The sequence below is a fragment of the Sus scrofa genome, chromosome 1, assembly GCF_000003025.6.
Source record: "Sus scrofa isolate TJ Tabasco breed Duroc chromosome 1, Sscrofa11.1, whole genome shotgun sequence".
NCBI lineage: Eukaryota > Metazoa > Chordata > Mammalia > Artiodactyla > Suidae > Sus > Sus scrofa.
Window position 1 is genome coordinate 1,275,630 of NC_010443.5, and position 25,896 is coordinate 1,301,525.

At 57.8% G+C, this 25,896-nt stretch overlaps 1 protein-coding gene across 3 annotated transcripts in view; it reads right to left on the reverse strand.

The window, feature by feature from the left end:
* Positions 1–25,896, reverse strand: part of SMOC2 (SPARC related modular calcium binding 2) — a 139,577-nt gene that overhangs the window by 82,467 nt on the left and 31,214 nt on the right. For all 3 annotated transcript variants that reach the window (XM_021085691.1, XM_021085700.1, XM_021085688.1), the window contains exons 2-4: positions 13,558–13,729; positions 4,237–4,343; positions 3,508–3,607 (exon numbers count right to left, since the gene is read on the reverse strand). In XM_021085691.1, coding sequence (XP_020941350.1) covers positions 3,508–3,607; positions 4,237–4,343; positions 13,558–13,729 — 379 coding nt within the window. The remainder of the gene's footprint in view (positions 1–3,507; positions 3,608–4,236; positions 4,344–13,557; positions 13,730–25,896) is intronic.

Below are 25,896 nucleotides of genomic sequence, written 5' to 3' on the forward strand. Positions count from 1 at the left end.
GAAACAAAGCCCTTTGCTTTTAAGCTCTACTCCCGCGCTCAGCAACGCCAGTCTTCAAATCTTCAGAAAGAAGAGGAAAAGAAGAAACTCCCTAGAGAATAATACAGATGAGCTGTGCGCGAAAGGAGACGTGAGGCCAGGCCCTCGCCAGCGCAAGTCGGAGGAGAGGCCCCAGGGGCTTCCTGGTGTGGCCCTGACCTTCCGAGCACCCCTGGTGCAAGCCAAGCCCCCTGCAGACCCAGGGGCCAGCCCAGCGGGCTGGGCGGTGGACATTCCCAAGGCAGGAGCAGGGAGGCGAGGCTGGAGTGCGTCTGGGTGGAGGGCAGAGAGCAGCTCCCTGGTCCCAGATGCCCTCAGCATCCTGGATGCGGGTGGTCTCCGGAAGCGGGACACAGCCCTGCCCCTGCACACACTAGCCGGCTTAGGGCTCTTTTTCAGAACTGTCTCCTCTGTTCACCTCCCCACGCTCTTTGGGACCCTGCAGAGCAGCTCCAGGCCCGTGCTAAGCGTGCATCGACTCAAGAGCAGAGCGGATCGAAAGATCCAGGGACCCAGCTTCGGGGCGGGGGGGGGCCCTCCCTGCACCACCACCCCCCGCCCCATCTCCCCCTGCCACCTCACCGCTGTCCTTCCTGTCTGACCGCCTCCGCAGATCGGTGTTTGGTTTTGACTCTGAACAGTCTGGCCTGTTCCAGGCCCCAGTCCCCTCACCCAGACACGCTCGCTGGAGCTGTGTCCCTGCATCGGTTCCCCCTTGCCATTCACCGTCCCACCCAGGGGCCACACAAGCACACGATCTATCCGCCAGACACCAGTGGACATGCGTTGGCTGGCAGGATCTGGTCATCACCACCAGAGTGCCAGGCACACTCTCCCGCATGCCTCCGACTCTAAAGCGGCTCTCTCTCTGCTCGTCCTGCCAGCTGCCTGCAGGGGCGAGCCGGCTGTGCGCGGGCACACCTGTTCCCGCTGCATCTCCCGGCGATGCTGGTGTGCGTTTCCCTGGTACTAACGAGCCAGCACCTCTTCCTGGGAGCACTGGCCCCTCGGATTTCCTCATCACGAGAGGCTGGCCGTGCGGGAGTCTGACTGCATTTCTGCCCCGTTGCCTCTTTCTCTCATTTTTCTTATGGATTCACAGGAGTCTGGGTGCTTTGCATGAATGGCTTAAAAACACATGACTGTGATGTCAGGACCCCCCTTCTTTGAAGGTCTTTCTGGGAGGAGTGGGGGCACGGAAGCTGGAGTGCCCTGCGCCCCTGAAACCAGCCACGAGGGGACACCCGGCCCTCCCCACGGGCTGCAGCAACGTGTGTCACACACACGCATTCTAGGCGACCGTTACCGTTCACTGCTCAGGTTTAATATCTCCTTCTGATTCTCTCCCTCTTAAAGGACATACTTCTGTAGTAAGCTCGGCGTGAACTCTAGGGCCAAAGGCCACTGTTGACTGCTGACGTTCACTGAATTTTAATATCTGCTTGAAAATCATTCCCGCCCTCTTCAGACAGTGGGCAGAGCATCCAGCCACCACAGGTCCTGGTCGGCGCCCCAGGGGAGGGAGGAGAACGGCCTGGGGCTTTGCAAGTGGGAACCGGCCAGCTGAGCGCCAGGTCAGGAGAGGCGCTACCGTCCCTCGCAAAGTGCTGGTCATGGTCCCGCTTTGCCCCCGAGATTTGTGAGGTCGCCAGCCTCTGGGAGGAGGCTACCTCACACCGTGCCAAAGTCTGCCACCAACTCCATGTGCGTGTACCTGAGCCCCCAGAGCGCCCCCTTGAACTTCAAGGTTCGGCCAACCATCCCCCGCGGCCATCCTGTCCACACGTGTTCCCAGCGCGGCCACCTGCTCTCCCCTCCCCCGCCCACATTGCTGCAGAAGAAAAGCATGACTACAGCTGGGGATTAACAGAATTTTTCCACAACTCTGGCCAAGCCACAAAACCAAGCCACGGAAGTGAAAGGAAGGCCTTTCCCAAGGGCGGCTGACCCACCCACACCCCCCGTGTCCTCACAGACACCCCCTCCCCACCCCTGTGGCGTTTTCCAGGCAATAAACGCCAGACTCCAAGCAAAGGGGCGGGGGGCAATCCTCTCTCTTCCATGGCCCATCGCTTGAACCAAAAATCCACGTGGGCAGTGAAAACATGGAGCACGTCTCCAGAGCAAAATGTTTCTGCGACCTGGTTGCAAAAAATCATGAGGGGCCAGCACAGCGGTTCGATGCTAGAAACGACGGGTAAGAAATCCAGCCGGTTTTGCCCATGGTTTGCTAAGAAAGCTCTTTCAGACGCCACTTCATGTTTCAAAGGGTGTCACTAAAGCCACAAAGACGGCTGTCTCCTCTGCTTTCTCCTTTGTCAAACAAGGCTCAATGTGACCCAAAATGCTGCCACCTCGTCCAAATGCAAAACGCATGAGCAAGCCTCTTCTGGAGTGAGGGCCCACCTGACAGGCTCGTTTCTTCCATTCACTCCCTGACTTTTAAAAGAATTATTAGGTGCAAACATAAGCTCACCAAAAATACACCTTCAGCAAATTTTTAGGTCTTGGATGACAAGACGGTTTTAAAAATAAGTATATCTGAATTCCGCATTGTGCCTGCCCCCCCCCCCCCCCCCGCCGGCTCGAGGTGATGACCCGTCACTTGAAATACTGGGTTTTGTGTAACTGCTGAGTACGGCTGTCATCGTTCCGAGGCAGTTCCGAGGTCTGCGTCTCGACTCTGTCTGAACCGTGAACAGAATTTCTGATTCTAAGACGCCCGCTTCTGAAGCAGAAGAGAGGTCCAGGAGTCCACCCTAAATACAAAGGTTTCGATGTGATACAGGAAAATTTCAGACCATGTCTTGTTAGGTGACGGCGTGTGTGTCCTCAGGAAGCCTAACTCGCAACACGGCGGTGAATTTCTTCATCGAGGGTCTGACGGGTCCCCTCGCTAATGAAGCGAAAGCTCAAGCTGCGGACCGTTTTCAAATAAAAAGGACTGAGTTATGCATCACGTTTTGGGTAACATATTAATGGGAAACAGACCATGTTATAGATTATTCTCCTGCCAATGGCATTACCTTCAGTACACGAAGCGCTCGTCTGAGGAATAAAATAACACAAATAAACCATCTGGAAAGGGATCTGTGAAGAATGACCCACTTTTTCTCTGCAAACATATACATATGAACGCAGAAATGTTCGCGCTCTTTGCCAACGAAAACATTTGGCCAGGTCCACCGCTGACCGCCGTCTTTGTGGTTATTTCTAAAAACTAAGAGTGCCGACCTGCCATAACCGATCACGGTTCAAACCCAGATCTCGCATTAGGAAGCGCTCTTATAAACGAAGCTTTCAGAATGCGTGGGGCTTTGTCCAGTGACGCAAATCCATTCCCACTATTCCTCAGAACTCCTGCGAACCTGAATTTCTTGTCAATGATGAGCAAACAGTGGTAAGAGGAGCAGAAAACCGGGCGGTAATGTCAGGAGCAGGCTCACCGTGTAAACCAATCTGACCTACCTGGACACCTGGGCGTCTTGTGGGCCACGGCGGTGCCGCTGATGGGCCTCCCGTTGGGTGTGACACACCAGCAGTAGCCCGTGTAGCTGTGACACTGGACCTGCAGCAGGGACGGGACGGGCGGTCAGTGCGGGCGGCGCCCACGGTCAGCCAGGCCCACCCCACCTCCCGCAGCATCCATTGCAGTGAATGTCCAGGAGGCCCCGTGCTTCCCAAGCTGTGGCTTTGGAGCAGCTGACTGAAGACCGTGTGATGCCCTGGAAGTCAGGCTCTTAAAGAAGAAAGGGCTCCAAGCCGTCTACACTGAGCGCTGGTGCGAGCCGGGCCTAAACTGTGTAGTTCCTACTCCTCTCCTCCTTCCGCCCTGGAGCCCAAGCCCTGGTCCTTCGGGAAATTGGCACCAAGGAGTCGGGAGTCCCCCATCAGCCAGGCAGAGCTGGGGGCCCGCGTGGGCGCGTGGCGTGGCCCCGTCTGCTCCCAGAGGAAGCTGTCCACGGTCCCCCAGGGGAGGGCGAACAGGGAGGGCGAACGGGGAGGGCGGACAGCGCGGCCGTGACGGCAACGCCTGGGCCAAGGAAGAGGCCACGCTGTCTGGGCCGGGGGCCGGGGACCTGCTGTCGGTGGGAAGGCGGGATTGCCCCTGAGACGCCGCCCGCTCCCGGGCCCCGCGGCTCGCCTCGCCTCCCCTCGCCTCGCGGGCAGACGGGCCCCGGGGCGCGGCGGGCACACCTGGCTGTAGGTGCCGTCCTCGTTGCACTCAGGGATGAACACCTGCTGCAGCTCCTTCCGGGCCTGCTCCTGCGTGTACTTCCTCTCGGCCACGCACCGGGACACGTCTGCGGGGGGACAAGCAGAGGGCGGTCAGGGGGCGGCGGGGGCGCGGCGGAGGGGCGGGGCCGGGGCCGCTGGGGGAGGAGCCTGCGGGGGCGGGGCCGGGGCCGGGAGCCGCCCCTGGGCTAGAAGGTGGGAAAGCGGACTCTGCTTCCTGGTGATGAAGAAACACGGGCAGAGGCCTCTTTCAAGTACAAGGATGCCCATCCGAGCGCAGGGGCCCGGCCACCCGCGGCGTTGGAAGCCAAGGTGAAGAGCAGACCAAACACCCCGGCTGGAGGGAGGGGGTGCGGGCACCCTGAGGGCACATGACCCCAGCCCTCCGCGACAGCCCAGGGGACCCGGCGCTCCATTCCCGCTGCTGCTCCGACACCCGCGGGAGCACTGGCGGGAGCCCAACGGGACAAGGCGGGTCTTCTCAGGACCACAGGCCAGCGCTGCAGCGTCCAGTTCCCCTGAGAAGCCATCAGGCTCGCGCCCTCGGCAGCTCCTCAAGCGCAAGTCTTATTTCTTGGGACTGTTATGCCATGTACCTCATTTGAATTGTAAAAGTTGGAGAGAATGGCTTTCCCACTTTTTCTTAAGTGTTTCCAGATTTAAATTACATGTTGTCTAGATCTTAAAGGCCCTTTGGACGCTGAGAGCTACTTCTTCAAACGTGTCCACTGCCCAGTTTCAGAGGGTGACTTTCTGACTGCCTGGTAGTAAAACCCCCTGGCTCCAGTGCAGTGCCATCCTGGCAGCGGCTCCCGTGCCTCGGGCCCCGGGCCCACCTGACGGCAGGCTCTGTCCCTGCAAACCTTATCTCGGGCTCTGTGGCCACACCGTGGCCGTCGCCCCAAGAGGAGGCCTGCGTGTGAGAAGAACACCTCCACGCAGGCCCCCGGCCTCACGTCTTCGTCTGCATTGGGCCCGGCCAGCCAGCAGTCAGCAGCGACGTGTGGTTTTAAGGCAGCCTGTGTTTTAGCCAAGAAGAAATCACTGCTCTGCTGGACGTCCGTCCTCGCTTCTTTAGTACAACCTGCGGTTTGACTGTGTCTAAAAGGAAAAGTGATGCGCGTTCCAGCCTGCGAGGTCTCACAAGGGGACAGATGGGGTTACAAATCACCTTGAGCGTTCGAACGATGGTGGAACCCACCAGAAAAGCATAACTGCCCCAAACAAGCCGTGGGCCTCCTTCCTGGCTCCAGTGCCTTCTAGAAAAGAGTCCACATCTGCCACTGATCAGATAACTCTCAAACCTGTCACACGGATTAAATTCCAGGTGTACGGCTGGCATATCGCTGACCAGCCCATCACAGGAAAGCAGGAAGCTTCCGCAGCAACCCTCTGTCAAAAGCCGTCAGCCAGCCCCTGAGAACACGCCGAAGCCCACCCACCTGCCGCGGCTGGGTCCTCCTGACTCCGAACAGCCTAAACCAGGGCTCTGCGCTCTTGGGAAGAGGCTGAACAGCAGCCCATCAGACAATCCTGTTGAAGAAGGACCAAAGCAGGAGGGAGTCCGGCCCCACCTTAGTGCCACCTCCCTGCGTCCTGCCCACTTCGTTCTGTGCTTTACTGTGGGGAGCGCACCTAACGTGAGACCCGCCTTGTGGGATTGTCTGCAAGCTCAGCACGCTGCCGTGCCCCGCGTGCCCTGCGCGGCTGCTTGGAACTCTCCCCGTGTCCCCAGCGTCCCTGTCACCAGATGCAACTAACATGGACACACCTGAGGCTGAATCAAATGCCCTCTTTATAGAAATCGAATATTAACACAGCCAGAAAAGGTACGTTATTGCCAGCTTTGCCATTGTTTTTAAACGGAAGGGAAGGCTCCGCCTCCTTGCGGCCGAGTCCCGGGGAGCCCGTCCTTCCCCGCTGGATCTTCGCTCCTCATGCCTCCCGTGATTTGACTAAAACTCAAGCAGGTCCTTAAATGTCCAGTGGCCCAGCTGAGATTTCATGCTGGACAGTTTATTTTTAACTGTTGGAAAATTAAATCTTCAAAACATAAGGAGTATAATAATTGGATCTTACTGTGGTACAAAGACTCAGAACCCAAGATCCATCACCTTAACCCCTTGGCAGTGTACCACCCCCGGGCGTTCAGAACACCCACGGGGGCGGGTGATCACCGCCTCTGTCCAGAAGGTTCTCATCCCTGCAGGAGCCCATGAGGGGGGTCCCTCACCTTCCCCCCCAAGCCCCATCCCCCTCAACAGTAACCTAGGCTCTGTCTCTAAGGATTTACCGATTCGGGGCATTTCACACAAATAGAATCAAACCAGGTGACGGCATGGCTTCAAGGTCCATCCATGGCCTCGCATGTGTGTCAGTCCCTCCTCGGGCTGGCTAATGTCCGTCACGGGTCACACCACGGTGTGTTACCTGCCCGAGGGCAGGTGGACGTGCCGGTTGTCCCCGCCTTTGGGTGACCTTGAATAAGGCCGCTCTGGGCTTTCAGCTACCAGGTACCAGGTTAGTTTGAACTTCTGTTTTCAAGTCTTATGGATATTCATCTGCAGGGGGACCTCTGGGTCCTGTGATAATTCTGTTTAATTTATAGAGAAAACACCAAACTGTTTTTCTCAGTGTCTGAACCACTTTATATTCCTACCAAAAATGGACAAGGGTTCCGATCTACCCACATTCTCCCCAATATTTATCTTCTGTCTTTTTCAGTTCTAATTGTCATAGCCACGCTAGTGGGTATGAAAGATAATACCGCATAAATTTAGCTCATGGTAAATTTTCAACTATGGTCAATTTTTACCTCATAGGAAAATTCAGCCTAACTGAAAATTACAATATTAATATTTGAATTAAATCGAAGTGTTAATTTAGTCTCCTTATAATTAAAGACTTTCATCCCTTTTTATTAGACTAAAGGAAAACTCTGATGCAAATTTGCTATTTCATAGAAACTTTTTGTTCTTTTCTTGAAAAGCAGAAACTTTACGAACAGTTTCTTAAGACTGGGTTTAGCACGGTATGGCTAACAACAGGTTTTTAATTAAAAAAGTTCTTGAGGAGTTGTGGGTTAATATGAATGTGTTTTGTAAGCCATTTATGTAACTGGTTGTTAATTGCTTTCTCGCGATTGCAAAGTAAAGATTCTTTTTCCAACGAGGTCACAAACGCGTATGTGCATCGAGGGATATTAGTCACAAACTGTCAAGATGCGGTGCTTGCTCTGAACTAGAAAGAACAGCCAGGTTTTATAGTGGTCATTTCTAATGACGGGAGGCAAATCATTTCCTACTTTGTAAAAATCACTCAAAGCAGGATTAAGCCATAATTGGCAGAGACAGTTTTGCTGCACCTTTGATGCAGAAGAATTTGGGAGAGCAACAGTTAAAAGGACTGGCCGAGGCTTGGCCAGAACGAGGTCACAGAGCGAGTTTACGGGCGGTCCTGACCTCGACCACCCCGGAGCCGGGGGCTCTGCTTGTGGGGCCTCCTGCCTTCGTGCAGGGCAGCGGGGACGTGCTCCCCAGAGGAAAGCAGCTGATGGTCCCTGCTGCCCCTGTGCTGGTTCAGGACACACGGCTCCCCAGAGCCCCACCCAACAAGCTCTCCGTGAGGCGGGGGCGGTGGGGATGCAGCGTGACTGCAGCGTCCTGCTTAGGAGACAGCCAGGGAAGGCTCCTTGGGTATCTTTCTGCTCCACGGACCTACTGACCCGGACCTGGCAAGGCAATGACATGGCGACATTTCTGAGCCCCGTGGGGTCCGCTCTCTGGGGACACACAGTTCCCGCCTGGGCACCCTTGGCCAGCACAGACAAGGCCAGGGTCAGAAGAAACACAGCAGCCCAGGAAGCCAGCTCTCTCATGGTCACAGAGGCGAGAGCCCCAGGGAGACAGGCCTCTTGTTTTATTGGCCTCAGTGAAGGCAGACACTGTGTTTCATAAGTTAGAACATGTTGCCCCCCTGTAACTTCGAAGGCCGGACTCTGAGAAACATGAATTCTGGCTGCAGGAGTTTCCTTCATGGTTCAGGGGTTGATGAACCCAACTAGGAACCATGGGGATTTGGGTTCGATCCCTGGCCTCGCTCCATGGGTTAAGGATCCGGCGTGGCCACGAACTGTGGTGTAGGTCGCAGACACGGCTCGGATCCCACGTTGCTGGGGCTGTGGGGCTGTGGTGTAGGCTGGCAGCTGTAGCTCCAACTGGACCCCTAGCCTGGGAACCTCCATAGGCCGTGGATGTGGCTCTCAAAAGCAAAAAAAAAAAAAAAAAAATTCTGGCCACAACTTTTTTGGCATAAATAACACATAGGGAAGTGCAGCGACTAGCAGACTGAGGCTCCCGTCCTCCGACCGGCAGCCGGGCAGCCTGGGGGCAGCAGAGTGAGTGTCCTAAGTGTCCCTCGACCGGAGATTTAGAGCCGCGGAGGAAGGAACCGGGCCTTCCTCTTAAGTAAAAGTCTTGTCATCGCAAAGGCCGCAAAGACAGAAACAAATCACAACAGCAAAACCGAGGGTCCATAAGTTTGAGATGTAACGGCGCAAACTATCGTAAGACTGGATTGAAATGGTCAGACAGGAGACAACTGACAGTAACCCGTTAGGATAACTCTCTGACAGCTATGATGACTGATAACCACGATCGCCGCCTGTCACCCTGGGGCAAGGGCCCCGGTTCCTCGGGTGAGGTTTGGCTGCAGCCTCGGGGGCAGAGACGGCGGGGGCTGCACGGACCCGGGAGGGCACAGGTGTTGCTGGAACAAACAGAGAAAAGCTGTTCTGTTCACATAACATTTCAAAACGTCCTGCTGCGTTTCTTGAAGATGAGAGCAAGGTGGTGTCCGCTTTAGTCTGGAAAGAGGGGGCCTCCAACACCAGAGGAGGCCCCAAGGGCACCGCAGAAGCGTGCCAGTGACCAAGGTCGGGGTGGGGGGTTCTGCAAGGACGCCCTCGGGCAGGACAAAGATGTCCTGGAGCCACACGAGCACCGGCTCCCAGGAGTCTGAGGAGACACAGCAGGAAGCAGGGACACGGACCCGGCCCAGGGGACCGGACAGAAGAGAGAGAGACGCGCGCACGCGCACACACACACACACACACACACACGCACACGCACACGCACACATGCATGCGCACATGTCCGTACATAAATGCACACATGCACACGCACTCACACGTACAAATGCACATGCAGGAGACAGCCATACCCAGGCACACGCCCACATAGGCGTACATGGTACACAAACACACATACCCATGCACACACACACACTTGCGCAGATGCACACACAGACACACATACCACACCCCCTGCACAGACGCCCTCCATGGAAACACCGGTTTCACGAAAGGAGTTGCTGGCAGGTTGATGAGGGGTATATAGCACCCAAACCGCACCCTGGTCCTCGGTGCCTGTGGGTGAACGATGCCTCCTGGTGAGGCTTCACAGGAAGGCCCAGGCTCTGCCTCCTTCAAAGGCAGCATCACCAGAAGCCCGAGGAAGACAGCAGGTGGGCACCCAGCCTGGCCCACGGCTCTCCAGGTACCCGAGAAAGCTCGTTAGGAGCACAGCGTGATGGTCAGAAAAACCCTCCAGTAGAAAGAACTCCTGTTCCGGGGACCCGACCACTCTGTTCTAGAGCCAGAGAGCAGGTGCAGAGCCCACCCTGCGCTGGTTCTGCCGCCCCAGCCCTGCGAAGCTTGCAGCTGCTGGGGCCCGGCCTCCCAACCCCGTCTCGGGGCTGCCCGACCCCTGCCCCGGGGAGGGACAGAGGCAGCACCAGCCACGCTCCCAGGGGCAGAGGCGGAGCTGAGGGGCACGGGCAGGCGCCCTCTTGGGCTGCACATCGCCTGTTTTAAGATAATTAAAGAGAAACCACACAGAGCCTCCAGAGGTGGCAGAACCGTCCCGAGGCGGGGGGAGGGGGGACAGCACCTGGGGCCACGCAGAAATCCCGCTGGAAATCTCGGTACTTGCAGCGCGCAGCCCGCTGACCGGAGTGTGGCCACAGCAGGTCCGAAGCCGCGGGGCCGGGAGCCGAGTGCTCTCCCTGCAGGACTGGGCCGAGTGTGAGCAGCCCGGTCAGCGGGGCCCCCTTCACGTGGCCCTGGAAGAGGACGGCCAGGAGGTCCTGAGGACCGGGCTTGCCCAGAGTGCTGGGCTGACTCCTGGTCACACAGCCCCGTGGGACAGTGGCAGCGGTCACTCCTGGGCAGAAAGGATGCCTGTGCCGGTGTCACTCGGGTCCTCGCGGGCAGAGAGCAGCGGCCTGAGGCGCACCATACCCTCCATCGCGGCAGGAGCGCGTTTACCCCCCTCGTGGGGAGGGTCTGCCTCCGTCCACCACCGCAGCCCCTGCGTGCTCTGCCGGGTGGGCAGGTGATGCTGTGCCTCGCGGAGACCCCCGCACTGCCAGGGGTTCCCTCTGCAGTGACGGCAGGACTGGAACCGTGAGTCTCGGGCGGCGAACGGGAAGAGGACAGACGCCAGGGGCTTTGTATCAAGCTGCCTCTTTTTCCTTTTTTTTTCCTGCTTTTTAGGGCTGCACTGGTGGCATATGGAGGTTGCCAGGCGAGGGATCGAATCAGAGCTGTAGCCGCCGGCCTACACCACAGCCACAGCAATGCAGGATCCAAGCCGCGTCTGTGACCTACACCACAGCTCACGGCAATGCCAGATCCTTAACCCACGGAGCGAGGCCAGGGATTGAACCCGCATTCTCATGGTTCCTAGTTGGGTTCATTGACCGCTGAGCCACAGAGGAACCTCCCGAGCTTCCTCTTCTCACACGTTGGTCCACTACACGGCCCAGGCCTTAGAAAGCGCCGGGAAGTCGCCTCTGTCAGATCTCTTTGTAACTTTGTTTCCAGACATTTCAAAACAGAATTCTAAGATCTCCTGGCCATCTGGTTTTCTTCTTCTTCCTCTTCTTCTTCCTCTCTTTCTTATTTTTTTTTTTGTTTTTGTTTTTGTTTTTTAATGCAACATCTGAGATTTTCTTGAAAAGAAAGACAACCCCAGTGGTCTCAAAGCAAAAGAAAAATACAAATGCATTTGCTGAGTTCTGAAAGTGCCAACTCCAGGGAGTTCCTGTTTGTGGCTCAGTGTTAACGAACCAAGGGCTAATGTCCATGAGGTTGCAGGTTCGATCCCTGGCCTCGCTCAGTGGGTTAAGGATCTGGAGTTGCTGTGAGCTGCGGTGTGGGTTGCAGACGCAGCTTGGATCCCGCATGGCTGTGGCTGTGATGTACGCCAGCAGCAGCAGCTCGGATTTGAACCCCAGCCTGTGAACTTCCATATGCCCCAGGTGTGGCCCTGAAAAGCAAAACATTAAAAATAAAAGCACCAACTCCACAAGTGTCTAAGAAAATATGAGAAAAATCCATCTGTGTAAACCACTGCCCTTTTGTTAGAGGTCAATGGTTAGACCATAATGTGAAATGCAAAACACTGTAGCCCAGCGAATTAAACAGCAACCCAAATATTTCAACTATTGTTTCTAAATGAGCGTGTGCAAAAGAGACAGGCCTGGGGACTGTCACCCACAAAATATGTGGAAATGCCCTCAAAATACAAAGCTTCACGCTTGCCAAACTGATGCCATGACACGCCAGCCGACTTGGCCACCAGGAGCAACTTGGGGGAGACGGGGGGGGTGTCCGAGAGGAGGGGTGTTGCGATCTCACGCTCCCTCTTTCACGTTCGGCGTAGACAGCTCTTGTCCTGGGTTGATGCAGAATTTGAAATATTTGTGCTCTTGGGGACAGAGGGACACAGCAGCACTGCCCAGTGTAGCCGGGACACCTGTCTCTGGGTCCATCAGCACGAGGGCCCCTCCGGTTCACTGAGAACCCTCCCTGCCCTGTGGCCTGGGGCAGGCCGGGGGTGTTAAGTGCTGGACATCAGGGGACAGGGCTGGTGAGCAGTTGGCAAGTAAACCGGCCAGAATGAAGGCGCCCATCCCCTCAGGGGGCCCTGCTCCCGCCCGGGGCCAGGCGCCAGGGAAACGCTGCGTCTGCAGGACAAGCCTGCCCGCAGCCTGGAAACTCCTTCTCCGGGCTGCCCCCAGCGGGGGTTCTCGCCCTCAGACTGGCTGCTGGGGGTGGCCTCCGACGGGCTATTTCCTGAGGGTGGTGCCCCACCGAGATATTTGCTGAGAAACTAAATATCTAGAGAAACAGGGCACTAAAGAGGATCCTGAAAACTCAAAATTTACCACCCGGCGCTTGTGCTCCCGGCTAAACCAGAACAGGCCGTTGCTCTTAGAAGTGTCTCCGAAAAGCGGATCAGCTGATATCTGAATTTATTCTGAAATCACGGCTCGTGTCTCAGCACAGATGACGGAGATGCGTAATAACTACAACTAGGGCCTGAAGTCACGAGCCAACGTTTCTCCCAGCGCTGTGTGAGGACCCGCCAATCAGACGCCGCTGCCCCGCTGCCCACGGGCCCTTGCGTGTCAGTAGGGGTCACGCCCAGCTCTCCAGCACAGAGAAAATTCTGTCTTTGTCATGCAGAGAAGCACCTCGAACCTGTTCATCCAGGAGGTGTCGGCTTATGAAAGGAAAACCAGGTGGCTCCAAACCCAGCCAAGCCTGGGGTCAGACGACAGCCCCTCCGGTGAAGGTGGCTGGAGCGCACAGCCACGCGCAGCAGAAGGTCGACCCAGGGCCTTTCAGCCTGTGTGGTCTCTCGTGGATCATGAGAAAGAGAAGGGTAAACCTCCTTCTGAAAATGACGCTATTTGTGTTTGAAGCATCCGGTGTTTGCGGAGTCGAACCTTTCATTAACGTGGGAAGCCTTTCAGCGTTTTGCTCGAAGCGTGCTGTTCACTCCAAATCTACTTCTTAAATCAGGAAAACTAACAGAGTCGAATGTAACATCAGCAGTGAAAAAAGCCCCTGAAAACGGCACAGGTGCTACTGTTCACGCCCCACATGCCAAAAAGGGAAACAAGAAAGAGCTAAAAAAAGTCAAAATAAATAAAAATTAAAAACTCTGGTGAGGATAACGTGAAGAGGCTGGCAACATTCCGTGAAACCCTTGACTACATGAGTCGTGATGTCATAAAACATTCTAAGAAAAGAGAACATTAAACAAGAGACAAAAAGATGCAGAAAGGACCCTTCTCCCTGTGCGCTTCTTCTACAAAAGAGCCGCAAGTATAAAACGCTTGAGTTTTTACATAGAAAAACTTAGAATGAAAATCAAGTACCTGCAGACACACTTCCGTGACCGACTCTTCAGCAGAAGACGGGGCGTCACTCACCTTTGCAGCTTCCTCGATAGGCAATTTCTAACTGGGGGTCTTTGCACTTGGCGCGTTGAAACTCGCAGCGAGACAGGAAGGTCCTCCCGTCGGAGGCGCAGAGGGGCTTCTGGGCGGAGCCGCCACAGTCCAAACTGCAGTCCTTGTCCTTGTCCTGGTCCACTCTCAAAAACTTGGGGGAGAAAGCAGAAAAGAAGCCAGACATTCAAAGGGGGCTCCGCAGAGAGCAGAAGGCTCGGGGCTACTCAGTGCCAAGCACGCCCCAGAGCACAGCAAACTCTGCAAACTCCGCCTGGGTGCCTGGTAAGGCTGGCCTCGGGGTTTGAAAGCTGGACCTCTGAGCCCTCTGCACTGGCCTGGGGCACTGCCTAGGTCCTCGCTGGGGTGGGTGAGGGCGCTGTTTACCTTCAGAGGTCTGAGTGGCAGAGTTTGTCTTTGCATCCGTGAGCTCCAGGCCTGGGTGACTCCCGCACTCCCCAGGTTTTGCCATCACCTTGGAAGTTGCCTACGTCAGCACACCCCCGTCTGCCCAGAAGAGGGGGGCAGTCTCCCCTAGGGCCTCCCGTCTCCCCAGAAGTGGGGGGCAGTCTCCCCGAGGGCCCCAGCTCTGCATCATCATCTCATCTTCATTCCTGGAGCCCCACCCCCTGAGGGCCCCCCACCATCCCTGGATGCAGCAGCGGCACAGGCATGGAGCCCCCCACCCCGTGGCCCCTCCACACGCTGTGGTCCCCCTTGACGGCTCCCAGGGCTCATCTGGTCCTAGACGTGAGACTTCGGAGCTCACGGAGAGTCCCAGCTGGACTCAGTCCAGTCCACCCCCTGCTCTCACACCTGCTCTCACACCTGCTCTCACACCCACCCTCCATGGACAGCGACGGTGCTCCGTGCCCACCCCGGCTCCCCAGCACCCCGACGGGTCCCAGCCTCAGTGCTACGTAGTCACCACCCCAGACAAAACGACCCCCGTGAAGGCGAATCCCCAACCCGGGCCGTGGGGCGTCACAAGCCTTTGGTCACAAGCATTGTGTCCAGTTCATGGAGCACTAGCCATTTCTTAAGGGAAAGAGAGAGCTCCCAGAGCTGTGGCGACGACGCAACGCCCCGCGGCCACGTGTGCAGCCTGGGGATTGGGCAATTTGGCATCTTTGCCGGGGTCACATTTAAGGGCTAGAGACCACTCTGCTCCCCGTGACCCCAACCGGCCGCGGTCGGAGCTGGAGGAAAAGCAGGAGTTTAGCAAAAGTTCAGGGACTTCAACTTGTTTCTCATCCAGAAGAGAGGAAAGGGAAATTCTCAACCCGGCGCTCCTTCCTTGAGGAAGTACCAGCACCTCCTCTGGCACCTCGGGTGTCCTAGCTGGTGCCTGTAAGGATCAGACAAAGCTGAAGCCGAAGAGTTCCCTGGTGGCTCAGTGGGTTAAGGATCTGACGTTGTCATGGCAGCAGTTCAGGTGGCTTCTGTGGCCCGGATTCCACCAGGAACTTCCTCAGGCCCTGGGTTCTGTCCAAAAACCCCCCCCAAAAAAACCGCTGAAGATGAAAAGAAGCCTTGTGGTTGTGGGGGCGGGGTGGGGAGCCACATCCTCACAGGGTTCCGGGGCATCCCAGGGGGCGGGCAGTGAGTGGGGGGGTGTCCCGGGGGGGTGGGCAGTGAGTGGGGGGTTGTCCTGGGGGGAAGGGCAGTGAGTGGGGGTGTCCCGGGGGGAAGGGCAGTGAGTGGGGGGTTGTCCTGGGGGGAAGGGCAGTGAGTGGGGGTGTCCTGGGGGGAAGGGCAGTGAGTGGGGGGGTGTCCCGGGGGGGTGGGCAGTGAGTGGGGGGGTGTCCCGGGGGGGTGGGCAGTGAGTGGGGGTGTCCTGGGGGGAAGGGCAGTGAGTGGGGGGGTGCCCCGGGGGGTGGGCAGTGAGTGGGGGGTTGTCCTGGGGGGAAGGGCAGTGAGTGGGGGTGTCCTGGGGGGAAGGGCAGTGAGTGGGGGGGTGTCCCGGGGGAGTGGGCAGTGAGTGGGGGGGTGTCCCGGGGGGGTGGGCAGTGAGTGGGGGTGTCCCGGGGGGAAGGGCAGTGAGTTGGGGGGTGTCCCAGGGGGGTGGGCAGTGAGTGGGGGTGTCCTGGGGGGAAGGGCAGTGAGTGGGGGGGTGTCCCGGGGGGGTGGGCAGTGAGTGGGGGGTTGTCCTGGGGGGAAGGGCAGTGAGTGGGGGTGTCCTGGGGGGAAGGGCAGTGAGTGGGGGGGTGTCCCGGGGGGGTGGGCAGTGAGTTGGGGGGTGTCCCGGGGGGGTGGGCAGTGAGTGGGGGTGTCCCGGGGGGAAGGGCAGTGAGTGGGGGTGTCCCGGGGGGAAGGGCAGTGAGTGGGGGTGTCCCGGGGGGAAGGGCAGTGAGTGGGGGTGTCCCGGGGGGAAGGGCAGTGAGTGGGGGTGTCCCGGGGGGAAGGGCAGTGAGTGCAGGTGGCCGGGAAGGTGTGGGTGACTGCCCCTCCACCTGCTTGTTTGGGAGCAGAGATGACAGGCCATTCATTCCCAGATTTCTTGAGAAACGCTGCAGCCAAGAGACAGGTGACAGCAGGAGGGGCCCCGCGCACACAGGGGAGGCTTTCCCAGTGGGTCCTGATGGAACAGCACGCTCTCATTTTCCTGAGGGTGCTTTCGCTTGCTAGAATGACCTGTGCTTCTTTTTACCAAGGGGCAGGTGACAACAGATCATTGCCTTTGCAAGATTTGGGGGGAAAAATGTGTTTTTTAAAACGGGCAAAGTAAGCATGTAAGTACATTTGACTGAATTCTGTCTCTGAGGAGTTTCAGCCCCGCTTTGTTTTGCTGTTTCCTTTTCCAGAAATTAATTAAAGTGAATTAACTCTCCAGCACTGAAGGCCACCCCCATCCCAGGGGGCAGCAGCTCCCAGGAGAAGAGGCGTCCCCACCAGCCTGTTGCACCTGAGGAACCAGTTCTACCCACCCTGAAGTGATGCTCATTTTATAGTCACTGCCTTTTTTTTTTTTTTTTTTTTTTTTTTTGTCTTTTTAGGGCCGCACCTGCAGCATATGAGGGTTCCGGGCTAGGGGTCAACTTGGAGCTGCAGCTGCCAGCCTACACCACAGCCATAGCAACGCCAGATCTGTGCTGCATCTGTGACCTACACCACAGCTCACAGCAACACGGGATCCTTAACCCACTGAGCGAGGCCAGGGATTGAACCTGCGTCCTCATGGATGCTAGTCAGATTCGTTTCCGCTGAGCCATGACAGGAGCTCCAGTCGCTGCCCTTCTCTCACTCCTCTTCTCACAACCACTTGTGGGCTTTCATAGGCTGGTTCCTGTGACCCCCAGCCAGCCCAGGGCCAGAGCAGTTTTGTGCAAGAGAAAGAGACAGAGATGGAGAGATAGAGAAAGAGAGAGAGAGACACACACACAGAGAGGGAGACAGACAGATGGAGACAGACACAGAGACAGAGCAACAAGAGGAACATATGCCACTGCGAACCGCCTGGCGGAGCGGGGGCGGGGGGAGTCCTCGCAGGCGGGTGCACCCAGCAGCCCAGCCAGCAGTGGTCCCTTCCAGTTTAGACGAAAACACGAAATAACCTAAATCCTGCCAGTTTCTGTGTTGAGCAGGTGGTCTGCTTGTATGGCCTGAAACTCCAGGTGAGGACTGCAGATGACTTCGGGAAAGACGTTGTCACGAACAGAGAGAGACTCTCTTTTATTTTGAACCACAGCCCAGTATCCAGCCTTTGGAATTCGACCGCAATTTCTGATCCTGGGAGGGCGGAGAACAAGCCCCGGAGCTGTTGTCTCAGAAGTGCGAGAACTCACACCTCCTGCCTGTCTCCGTCCCCATGTCCCCATCTCACGGGCAGTGAGCTCCAAACTCCGGGGAGGCGCTGCACAGAGGAAAATGCGCTTTCGGCTATTCTGGATTCTTTACGAAACGAAGCCCTTGCAGGAAAATAAAATACTCCTAGTTCATTAAAGAACTTGGTTGAGGGTCTTCAAACCAGATCCGATAAAAGGCACTTTTGTCAAATGCAGGAGGGGATCCGCCGAGGCTCAAGCGACCCCATTAAAAACAACCCCCTGAGGGGCCAGGCCCCTTCTCTTGTCCCCTCACAGAGCCGAGTGTCTGCGCAGGTGCAGGGCGGTGCAGAGGGCAGAGAGGGTGCCCGCGGGGTCCGCCCGGACGTCAGGCAGCTCCCGGCGGAGCCGCGGGTCAAGCGCCAGTGGATTAAAGACGCCATCGGTGTTTGCGTAGAGGTTTCGGATTTGAGCCCGAGGAAACGTCGAAACAAAATCAAAACATCTAAGAAGCAGCCGAAACACTCAATACGGACGCATTTCCCACTGCAATGTTGATGTATTGACGGAAGACTCCTTTTCAAGGATTACAATACGGGATAACACAGGTGGGGGTACCGTCAGGAAAGGCACCTCGGAATGGCACAGTCCTGCAGCTGTATGTGCCCCAGGGCGGGACCTTTCTCAGCGCTTTGCCACCGAAAAATGAGCGCAGCTGCCGAGCGCACGTGCCCAGGACACAGCCTGCAGCGGACACAGGCCGATCCGTGCGTGTCTAAAACACTCTAGTCTGTGTTGAATCGCCTCTGCCTCGCTTTCACACGCTCCAAGGACAAAGCCTGCGTTTCTAGGGCAGAGCAAAAGTCAGATGCAGCTTGGCTGGAATGCGCTCCGCAGCTACGAGGCCGGCTCGCTGCCAGGCGGTTTCCTGGCCTCGGGGTGGGGGCAGGACGCGGGGGGCTCCTGTCCCGGGGGAGGTTACCATCCAGAGGGCAGCAGCACCCCGAGAACCACCACGTCGTCTAGAACAGCGCATCCCAGGTCACCAAGGTAGAACCTGAGTGTCGGAGAGCCTTAGGGGGCAGGGCGCTGGATCTGCCGAGGGGTCCCCGAGACTGGAACGAGAAGGGGTGCGGCGTGGGTCCCAGGGGACAGAGCCACAGAGCACATCCATGGCAGCAGTTTCTGGGGATCTGCTCCGGGGCCAGGCTGCGGAGTGGCTCACAGACCAGCCAGCTGGGAGCCACTCTGAGGAGCGGGGCTGCTCAGGGAGCACGTGGCCCCGGGGGGGAGGGGGGAGGTCCCCGTCCTGCCATCGGAGGCTCCCTGCGTGTCCTCACCTTTACTGACCGCAGATGGCGCCAGTCCGTCCTTCAGGCTGGGACCCACTCTAGGACAGCTTCCGGCCCTCTCACCTTCCCTAGACCAGACTGCAGCCTTTACCATGCAAACTGCACAGCAGTTAAAACTGGATTCGGCTCCCGCGATGCTGCTCCGGCCACGGAGCAAACGTCATAATTACCAGCGCAACAGCGAGGTGTAGACTCAGTGTGCTCATCTGTGAAACGGGAGTAGGAACACCTCCTCTGCTGACGGAGCCGTGAGAATAGCTAAAATAATGAGGTTTCCGCTGGGCCTGAGCAGAATGAAAGAAACCACGCCTGGGGAGGGCACCTGCCTTCCCAAACTGGTACAGCCCTCGACGGAGCCGCCTCGCTCACGCGGCCTGGCTGACATCCCCCCAGGAGCAAAGTTCCAGCACGAAGACGGCGGCATGGGCTCTCCCTTCCGACCTGAAAATCACTGCAGGCACGGAAGAGAGGCAGGAGGCCTCTGCAGCGGTGCCGGGCGGTCAGGAGCTTAAGGCCTTGAGAAAAACAACGCACTGCGGCAGGAAGCCGCAATAACGGCCGTCGCCGTCATAATTCTGGGCCCCTTCATGCCTTTTCTTAGATTTACGGGCCATCTCTAGGATTTGAAAAACCGAGGGCAATTGAGATTTCTTTCTTTCTTTGTTTAATGACTGATTCAAGCTACAGGCCCAAGAAAGAGACAGATTACTCTGTGCTGGTGAGAGCCAGTGTGTGTGGAGTGTGGTCTACACTGCAGGGCTCGGCAGTCAAAGAAACGCACTGGTTCTGGAGACGGGTAGACGGGCTCTGTGACCTAGGACGGTCATTCTTTTAGCCAAATGACCCTTGGTTTCGTCATCTATAAAATGCAGGTGGTAACAGCACGTCTCTGCTCTTTCCACAAACGTTGCCGTGACGAGGAAAGGAAGCAGAGCCCATGAACCCGCCTGGGAAGCTATGAAGATCTCACCTGCGATAAGCCCTCCCAGGGCCGGTATTCAAAGCCCGGGCTGCCTTTCCACAGGCACGCAAGTTTCGAACCTGCTGCCCGAGCGGTGACTGGTCTTCCCGCTGTGGTCATTTTCAAGGAGAAACCTGGGGGGGCGAAGTCGACGGGGCTGACGCGGTGGACGGGAGCCGGGAGCAGCTTCTGCAGGTGGACGAGCACCAGGGCGCGCCAGGCCCGTGCCCGGGGCCCACGGAGGGGCGTGCGCCAGGATGAGGTACCAGGTGGGAGGGCTGGGGCAGCAACGCCATGGGGACCCCTCACCAGCACAGCCAGCGCCGTGCGGAGGAGCCAAGACAGGCCCCGGGACCGAGAAAGCCCAGAGCCACGCCGTGCCCACAGCCTTGCCAAACAGCGCAGGCTCCAGCCTGTCTCCTGAGCAAAGGACGGGGAATAGGACCCGTCCAGGAGGCGCCAGAGGCCCTCGGCCGCTGCTTTGTCCTCTTCCCTCCCGCCTTCCCGCCTGGTCTGAGCAGCGAAGGCCTTTCGGAAGCGTTTTGCAGACTCCTGGGGCCCCGGCCCTGCCAGCTTCTCTCGGGGTCCTGAGCGCTTAGGCCCGGTCCCCACGCCCCACGAACCAGGATGGGGGGGCCTGGCTGCACTTCCAGCTCCGCCAAGCTCTGCTCTGTCCCCAAACCGCTCTTTTCTCTTGGCTCCCCTTCCCTGCCTCCCTATCAATGTTAACGTCACTGATGAGAGAGATTTCGCTTCCTGTTAGTACTTCTTGGAGGTAATTGAGGAAACTCCTGGGTTCGGACTGTTCCAGACGTGACGTTTATTTCAGAGTCAGTACGAACTTCGTGACGCTCAAATTCTTAATAAGTGGTCGTGTGGACGGTGGGCGCTTCAGCCTGAGGCGACTGGAACACATGGGACATGGCTCCCGAGGAGCAAGAACCAGCCTGGCTTCTCCCTTGAAAATTACCTCTTCCTCAACGTCCAGCCATCAGGCCTATGACTCAGAGGTAACGTCCACACAAAGCAGATTCTGCGAGGACCTGAGCTTCTGCAGGGGAGCCGAGCTTCTGCTTGTACAAGCCACGCCCGCTGTGATGCAGGTGTCGCCAGGGCAGGTGACTTGAAGATGGCCGGGCACCCCCTTCTCCAGTTCAGCTACAAGTTAGTGCCAGTTCTTAGCCAGGAGTCCAGGAAGAACCAAGCAAGAGGCCAAAGGGGTTTCATGGCTCCCTGTTCTTCTCAGGCCACAGCTCTGTGAAGCGATGCATGTGCAGACATGGGAGGAGGCACAGCGGACCCTTGACCAAGGGCTTTAGAGCACGTGGGACCATGACTCTTGCAGGACAGAGATGATGTGTGCTCACCCACGTGGCCTCACGTCCAGCACCGCGTCTGCTCTACATGAGGGGCTGCGGACAGGCTCACCATCCGAAGGGCTTAGTCACAGGACCAGGCGGGACCTGCTGTGGGATGACAGGGCAGTGGAGGGACAAGAAGGTGTTGGCAGACTCGACAAAGTGACACGGGACTAGCAGAGGCCACCACAGGCGTGTAAACGGCCCCATTCTGCTGTGACTGTGTTGGAAGCAGACACAGCCAGCCGCTTGCTGATCTGAATGTTCCATCTCCCGCGACCTCACGGAACGTGGGGGCTGAAGCACCCACGAGATGGCACATATACCCTGTCTGTGTCTAAAAGCAAAAGGGTTAGTCAACCTGGAAAACAAGGATTAAGTGCACGTCAGACTCCATCTTCCAAACCATCCACCCTGCACGGCAGAATCAGGTCTGCATCGGCCACAGCTGGTCAGCTGGGCAGCTGGTCAACCCTGGGGATCTCAGGTCTCCACCCCGGAGATGTCTGTCTGCATAGACAGGTCGTGGGAATGCGTGGGGCCCCATCTGGGCCACACCAGCCCTCTGACAGCTGTCTGCAGCCGGCATCACTGACACATGCCTGGATGGGTGACAAGGAGAGATAAGGAGAAAGCCAGCTGTGTCTGTGGGTCCAGAGGTGGCCGATCCTTTGTGTTCTGTCACCGTATAGAAGTCACAAGTCCCCTGACAGCCTGACCATCCAAGCAGGTGACAGACAGCCCCCCACTCTCTTCAGCCCTCACGTCCCCCGGAGATCAACTGCAGTCATCGGTGAAGTGACACTTCCGGGGAGTGCAGCCAGGGCTTCTTTTTTAAAGGCTCCTGCTCACCTCAAAGTGTTTAGACCCACTTGCACTGAAGCGCCTGTTCGCGGGTACTGAAGGGACCTGCAGACACGGGGAAGTGTGTCCAAAAGCGCGGACACCAGAGTCTGTTTCTCAGCCAAACGTCAGGACGCTGCGCGCTGCGCGGTGAAAGCGTTTCCCTGGCGCACAGCACGAAGGAGTAACGGAACCAGGTGAGAGGCCTCGTCCTCCCGGGAAGCAGGTCAAGAGACGCCGCTCCCTGGAGGAACAGGGTCGCCCCCAAGCCTCAGGAACACCTATGCCTACTTGCAGAGTGAGAATGAGCCAGTCACACCAGGCACGGCCTCTGCGCCCCCCAGACCAGGCGGAGTCCAGCTCCACATCCGTATCCCGCCCCAGGGAGGCCCAGGGTCCTCTCTGGCCACGTCCAAGCAGAGGGGTCCCTGGGGAAAGAGGAGCCGCGGAGACCCTCCCCCAGTGTTCACCCCCACACGTCCACTCAGCCACCACCCCGGAGGGGGAGAAACCCAGGCGGGGAAGTCAAACCCCTTTCCGAGTGTCAGTGAGAGCTACGCCTTCGCCCACGCGCCTGGGGGAAGGCGCACAGGCTGCCCCCCCCCCCCCCCGACCAAACGCTGTCGGCCCCGGGGGGTTGGGCCGGAGGAGCTCACGGGACACGAAGAAGAGACCGAGGGTCCCAGAGGACACAGCCCCAGGGGCCTCCTGGGACCAAAGACGAGTCAGAGGCTCCCAAAGGCGGTCACCCGGCTCCTCCGGGCGCAGCCAGAAGCAGATTCAGGACTGGGGACCCCATCCCCACGCGTCACTCCCATCACCGGCTGGGAACCGCCCGGGGCCGGGGCTGCGTCTTCCCCGGGACACACGCAGCAGAGCCTTCCCTCCCCGCACACAGCACCTGCGCTGGAGACGCAGCCGTGGAAGGACGCGTGGGGGGGGCAGGACCGCCGCGCCCCAGCTCCCGCCCTCTTCCCAGGATCCACCTTCTCTGCTTGAGGCAACGGCACAGTGGAAACGGGCTGGCCCGTCACTGTCACCATCACTGCTTAACACAGTCAAACAGAGTCTCCGCATGGTTCCGGCCCTTGTTTATCGGGACACAGCCAGGCCTGGGAGGCTTCCAGGAGAGTCCTGCTCACGGGCCCTGGGAAGCAGCATCACACCCTGCCCAGTTTCCATCCCTGAGAGGCACCAGGGCAGCCCCCGAGGGAGCTGGGGACGTGCGGCTGGTGCTGCTGGGCTCCATCACCCACGCGCTCGGCCGTGGCCACATCCCCTCCAAGGTGCTCGCGCAGAAGACAGCTGAGAAAAGAACCGGTCTCTGGAGAAGTTACCCCGAAATGCACACCTTCAAGTCCAGAGAAGAGCGAAACACGTCAATTACAGGAGGAAGAGAAATCGGAAGGAAGAAAGAGGATTTTGAGGGACCCGAGAGGGACTTGGAGGACGGCGGTAAGGGCGGGTGGCTCAGGGTGAGAGGACACTGGCCCTGGGGGGGGGTGCGTGACCCCACAGGGGCCTGAGCTCCCCACACCTGGGGGACAACCTGTTGCCCAGCAAACCCAAACGGGGGGCGGAGTGAGAAGAGGAGGGGAGGGGAGGGGGGAAGTGAGGGGAGGGGGGAGAGAGGGGGAGGGGCATGGTGGGGGTAGAGGGAGGGAGGGGGGAAGGGAGAGGGGACTGTGAGGGAGGAGGGGGAGTGAGGGGGCGGGGGACAGGGAAGGGTGGGCAGGGGCTGACGTGTGAGGGACCAGCTGCAAGTGGCGAGGCTGCACACAGGTGCTCTGCTTCCCCGGAAGCACTCCAAGCATCACAGGCTTTGCAGAGAAAGTAAAAGTTAAGGGGACGCGACCACACACCCACCGGAGTTGCTGCAGTGGGTACTGCGGGGTCGAGGTGCCCGTGGCACCAGGCAGGAGGGCAGGGTGAAGGGGGGTAAGCCCATCCCGGCGGCTTTCCTGGAGGCCACCGGCAGCCGGGGTCTCATCCGTGGCCTGGCACCAGGGGAGGAGGCCGGAGGGGCCAGGTCAGCGGGGGCCGTGCTGGTCCCTCCCTGCCCCGCAGCATCCCGGATGCTTCCCTTGAGGAAAGTCCTGCTGCACACGAGCACCCTGGCTGAGCAGCAGTGTAGCAGGGGGGTCCCAGAACCAGCGCCCCCATCTGGCCGAGCCGCCCCTCCCTCCAGGCCCAGAGCTCTGGGAAGGGGCCGATCAGCGCCCTGCCTGGCACCCACCCCACCCCGACACCACTGAGGCTCCAGCCTGAGGCTCTGGCGTCTTGGGGGAAGAATCGCAGAACCTCAGTAGAAGGAAACCACGGCCGTCCACTGAGGTCAGCCTCCGTTCCTGCCCCAGAACCTCGGGTCCGCGCCAAGCAGGACAGGTCAGAGGCCCTGCTCGTCTCCAGGGTGCTTGTCAGGCTCCCATCTTCCCGGCGGTGACAGTGTGCCAAGGACACATGTCTGCTGTGGTCACTCGTTCGCCCAGAAGGCTTCGGGGCGTCTCTGACCCTCGCAAAGCCCTTCAGGAGAGTCCAGAAAACACTACCTAAGCGTTAAAGCCCGAGAAGGGGAAGGCGGCAGCAGAGACCAACTCACTGTTTTTATATATTTGCCAAGCGAGTTGGCCTTTTGTTCCCCTCAACTCTCCTGATGAGAGCGAGAGACAGAACCGCCCTGGCGCCTGCTCCCTGGTACCCACTGGCCGGTTCCAGGCCCGGTGCTTGACCTCTTCCTGGAGAAGAAGGTCGCTCAGGATGCTTAGGAGGGAAAACCACTCTTCACAACATCTGGTAAAACTATCGCACAGACTTGCCAAGACGGAGACCAGTATACCTGGCACGAGGTCAAACCAAGAAAACAATGAGGTTTCGAATGGAAACAGAGACCAAGCCTTCATGTAGGATTCTTCCAACGGCATCAGAACGGTTCCAAACTCATAACAGCCTCAAGTTCCTGAGTCCACGGCTGTTGACACGCGAGACTCCAGACAGTGGCTCCTGCACAGAGTCAAGTTCCTGACGGGGTTTTTGTCAGAAAGAACCAAGGGGCAAGAGCCGGAGAAAACAGCAGCCACAACAGAGACAGTTTGAAACGGGGGGACATATCGGATGGAAGAGCCAGTAGAAAGAGCTGGTTTTCGCTGCTGTTTAACTAGAAAAAGAAAACTAGGAAGTACATTTTTTTGAAAAAAAAGTGATAGCCACATTGTCCACGTGCTCATCTAGAGCTAATTCTGACTGACCAGGATTTAATACACCTGGAAAGTTGACATGAAAACAAGTAATCATTTTATTCATGTGAAAATGAGGACTGCCTCCTTTCAAACTGTAATATTATCATAGGACCAAATCTTATTGAAAGTGTCCTTTCTAGAGATACTTTGGCCTTTATATTTTGTTTTTGTTTTTGTTTTGTTTTGTTTGTTTGTTTTGTCTTTTTAGGACCACACCCGCAGCATATAGAGCCCCAGGCTGGGGGTGGCATTGGAGCTGCGGCTGCCGGCCCACATCACGGCCACAGCAACACTGGATCCTTAACCCACTGAGCGAGGCCAGGGATCGAACCCGCGTCCTCGTGGGTGCCAGTCGGGTTTGGTAACCGCTGAGCCGTGACGGGAGCTCTGCCTTTATATTTCGAATGTCATTTTCTCAGCAGGTTTGGTTCCGGAAGCCTGCCTGTCATTCCCTTCGAGGTTTGTACACCACTCACGAAACATCACCCTGCATCACTGCAAAGCCACACAACATCTCGCACAAGGCAAGTTTATAAAGTTACGGGAACCGGATTTTTCGCCAACCTCCACCAATAAGGATGAACGTTCAAGCGGCTGAGCCTCAAAGAAGTCACATCCCAACATCCCCCAGCTTAGCCTTTGCTCAGCCCTGTGAGCTCGCCCTTAGAAACCACCTTCCCAGCCGCTGCTGAACGACCCGAGAAGGTTTCAGGCGAAACCCAGGAACTGTCTCCCAGTGGCCTCTGCAATCCCGACGGGCGCCCGACAGGGGTCTCGGGCACGCGCCCCCCGCTGTCCCGATGGACA